At 34.8% G+C, this 3,622-nt stretch overlaps 1 protein-coding gene across 1 annotated transcript in view; it reads right to left on the reverse strand.

Moving 5' to 3' along the window:
- The window catches only part of LOC106460704 (NADPH oxidase 4-like), a 76,804-nt gene that overhangs the window by 18,773 nt on the left and 54,409 nt on the right, over positions 1–3,622 (reverse strand). Inside the window, exons 13-14 of the mRNA XM_022387481.1 lie at positions 3,024–3,078; positions 2,386–2,505 (exon numbers count right to left, since the gene is read on the reverse strand). Of these exons, the coding sequence (XP_022243189.1) occupies positions 2,386–2,505; positions 3,024–3,078 (175 nt within the window). The remainder of the gene's footprint in view (positions 1–2,385; positions 2,506–3,023; positions 3,079–3,622) is intronic.

Below are 3,622 nucleotides of genomic sequence, written 5' to 3' on the forward strand. Positions count from 1 at the left end.
AGCGACAAGGTACATTAGTGTATAATCCCATGTAGAAGGACAAAATATTTTAATACATCATTAGTAGTATTCGACCAATCAGAACAGAATTCCACATTCAAAGTGGCATACAAGGCGACAAGGTACGCTAATGTATAATCCCATGTAGATGGACAAAATATTTTAATACATCATTAGTAATCTTCGACCAATTAGAACAGACTTCCACATTCAAAGTACCATACAAGGCGACAAGGTACGCTAACGTATAATCCCATGTAGATGGACAAAATATTTTAATACATCATTAGTAGTCTTTGACCAATCATAACAGACTTCCACATTCAAAGGGCCATACAAGGCGACAAGGTACGCTAATGTATAATCCTATGTAGATGGACAAAATATTTTAATACATCATTAGTAGTAAAATAAACCAGTTTTATTAAGTAAAGACTTGTGTGTCGCTTAAGTTTCGTCGGAACGAAGTTACGGAAAATTAATTAACACACGGAGACGTAACAATATTTACAAGATAATTTTTTGTTAATGGTAAATAGATTCAAAATTAATCTCTTTATTCAATCGATAAAAATGTAAAATTAGTGTATAACAGCGCTAATTTAGAGTATAATTGATGTCGTTGTTGTTAGCACAAAACTACACAATGAACTATCCATGCTCCGTTCACCATGTGGAATCGAACACTGGATTTGAGCGGTGAAAGTAAGTAAACTTATCACTAACCCATCGACAGATAGTATAATTGGAAGGAAGTCTTAGTTTAACTACTGTTGAAACTGTCGTTTATGAGACATTAAGACTTAAGCCTTATAGTCGTGGTATCAGCAGCGGCCTAGAATTAAAAAAAAGTATTTTAATGTATTATTCTAGCTATTGCGGTAGTGAGCTAGTTTTATAAAAGGGCGTCTGAACTACTAATAATGCATAGTGTGCACCTGATGGAGATCCTTCTTGATTATGTTGCATAGTGTTGCCTGGAACACTTGGACAGCTTTTGCTACTGACCTTTGTGGATTCTTATCTCTTACCGTAAGCCGCACTTTGCTTAATGTGGCTTGGGTACGAAGGCCCTTTTAGGATGGTCCATGGTGCTCAAATTCATCCATATTTCTTTGTTTTCCATTAAGTATAAGGGATATCTCCGTCTTGGAAATTCTAAACTTGGATCTGAACTCATCTTTATGATTTAAGTGTATGAATATTTTGAGTCAGAAAGAGTTGTTACATACCATTCTCAAATTCGATCACTTCTTGGTGGGATCAAACTACCTACAAAACGCCAAATGTTAAAATATTGTTTTGAAAGACGCCATTCCACCACGACTTTATTTCTGCTGTGACTTGCTAATTTTCATATTCAAAATCGTTTTAGTACTATGTACTTAACCCTCTGAATTATTCTAGCTAGTGTCAGTGGCCAAGAATAGAAAGAGGGTATTTTGAACTACTATTCAGTAATACAATATTCTAGCTTTAGCACCAGTGTTCTAGATTAGAAAAGGATGTGGACTTCTATTAATACATCATTCTGACTGGAAACTTGAATGTTGCCAAATGCTGTTGTGATGTTTTACCACACTAACTACCTAAACATAGTGATAAAACAAAACACAAACTTAATAACAGGAAGCATTTATTAGACATGTCGGAATCGTCATAATTCCATCATCAGTAATCTAGGGTTGCAAAACAAACAATCAATATTTGTAATTATAACAGAAATATATACATAAGATATAAACATTGTTCACATCTCGTCTACTTATACACGTGCGGAGACTGTAAAGCCTCCTATATTGGTGAAACCAAACGTCACATTAAAGTACGAGTATGTGAAAACATGGGCATATCAATAAAAACTGGAAGAAAGGTTACAAACCTTCCCAACTCCGTTATCTCTCAATACAATACAGAAACAGGACACCCGATATCTCTCTCAAACATTAAAATTCTTTCAACAGCCAAACATAATACAGAACTTCTTATAAAAGAAACATTATACATAAAAACTCTTCTCACACCCCTAAATAACACACAGTCTGCACTCGATTTAAACCTATTTTAACTATTTCACTTGTACCTCAGTTTTCATTTTCTCGTGTCATATTTGTATATTCGATTTGTTTATTTCTTATGTACATATTTCTGTTGTAATTACAAATATTGTTTGTTTGTTTTGTAACCCTAGATTACTGATGATAGATTATGACGATTCCGAAGCGTCTAATAAATGCTTCCTGTTATGATGTTCGTGTTTTGTTTTATCGTTAAGCTGCGTTTTCCGAAAAATGAGTCGATTACTACTAAATATAGTGGGTTTAATTTAAAAGTCTATGTTATTCAAAGAAATCCTGTAAGAGAAACCTAAATATTACACACTACCTTATATAATTGAGGAACGAGGCAAATGGTGTGACACCTATACCACCAGCCACACATATACTGACCCTGTGGTGGAGTACACCTTCTGAAGGACTGCAGAAAGGCCCATCAATGTAAAGTCTAGGGATGAAAGTGAAATAAAACCAACGTTAAATCTGTGGAAGAATATAAAAGAGTCACCAATAAAAATTAACATAAAGCTTATGGAGTAACTTAAAGCAAACCTATGAAAAGTCTGGTTTTAAATATAACGAGCTTTGTTAAGGGATTGTGCTGTAAATTTATGGAGAGAAGCTGTACAATTCATAGCAATTGGTGAACATTCTCCTTTTGAACGAATTATATGTTAATACATAAATGCCCCTGCCCTTTTGCACGAGATTACTAATGATGGAATTATATACTAGCGTACCTTGTCGCCTTGTATGGCACTTTGAATGTGGAAGTCTGTTATGATTGGTCAAAAATTACTAATGATGTATTAAAATATTTTGTCCATCTACATGGGATTATACATTAGCGTACCTTGTCGCCTTGTATGGCACTTTGAATGTGGAAGTCTGTTATGATTGGTCAAAGATTACTAATGATGTATTAAAATATTTTGTCCATCTACATGGGATTATACACCAGCGTACCTTGTCGCCGTGTATGGTACTTTGAATGTGGAAGTCTGTTCTGATTGGTCGAATACTACTAATGATGTATTAAAATATTTTGTCCATCTACATAGGATTATACACTAACGTACCTTGTCGCTGTGTATGGTACTTTGAATGTGGAAGTCTGTTCTAATTGGTCGAAGATTACTAATGATGTATTAAAATATTTTGTCCATCTACATGGGATTATACATTAGCGTACCTTGTCGCCTTGTATGCCACTTTGAATGTGGAATTCTGTTCTGATTGGTCGAAGATTACTAATGATGTATTAAAATATTTTGTCCATCTACATGGGATTATACACCAGCGTACCTTGTCGCCGTGTATGGTACTTTGAATGTGGAAGTCTGTTCTGATTGGTCGAACGTTCGTTTGTTTAGCGCGATTGTTGAAGTTGAGTGTATCGGTAAAGTTATATTCGGAAATCAATAATACTTCTGACTGCAGTTCAATTACTCACTGACTATCCACACATTACATTCCCCTCTTCTATATACCAGCGTACCCTATTTCTAGTAAGAACTTGAACATTCGCCAAAGTACATGACAGTTCTAGAAACGTTGCGTCACGG

The sequence above is a fragment of the Limulus polyphemus genome, unplaced genomic scaffold (genome assembly GCF_000517525.1).
Source record: "Limulus polyphemus unplaced genomic scaffold, Limulus_polyphemus-2.1.2 Scaffold819, whole genome shotgun sequence".
Taxonomy (NCBI): Eukaryota; Metazoa; Arthropoda; class Merostomata; order Xiphosura; family Limulidae; genus Limulus; species Limulus polyphemus.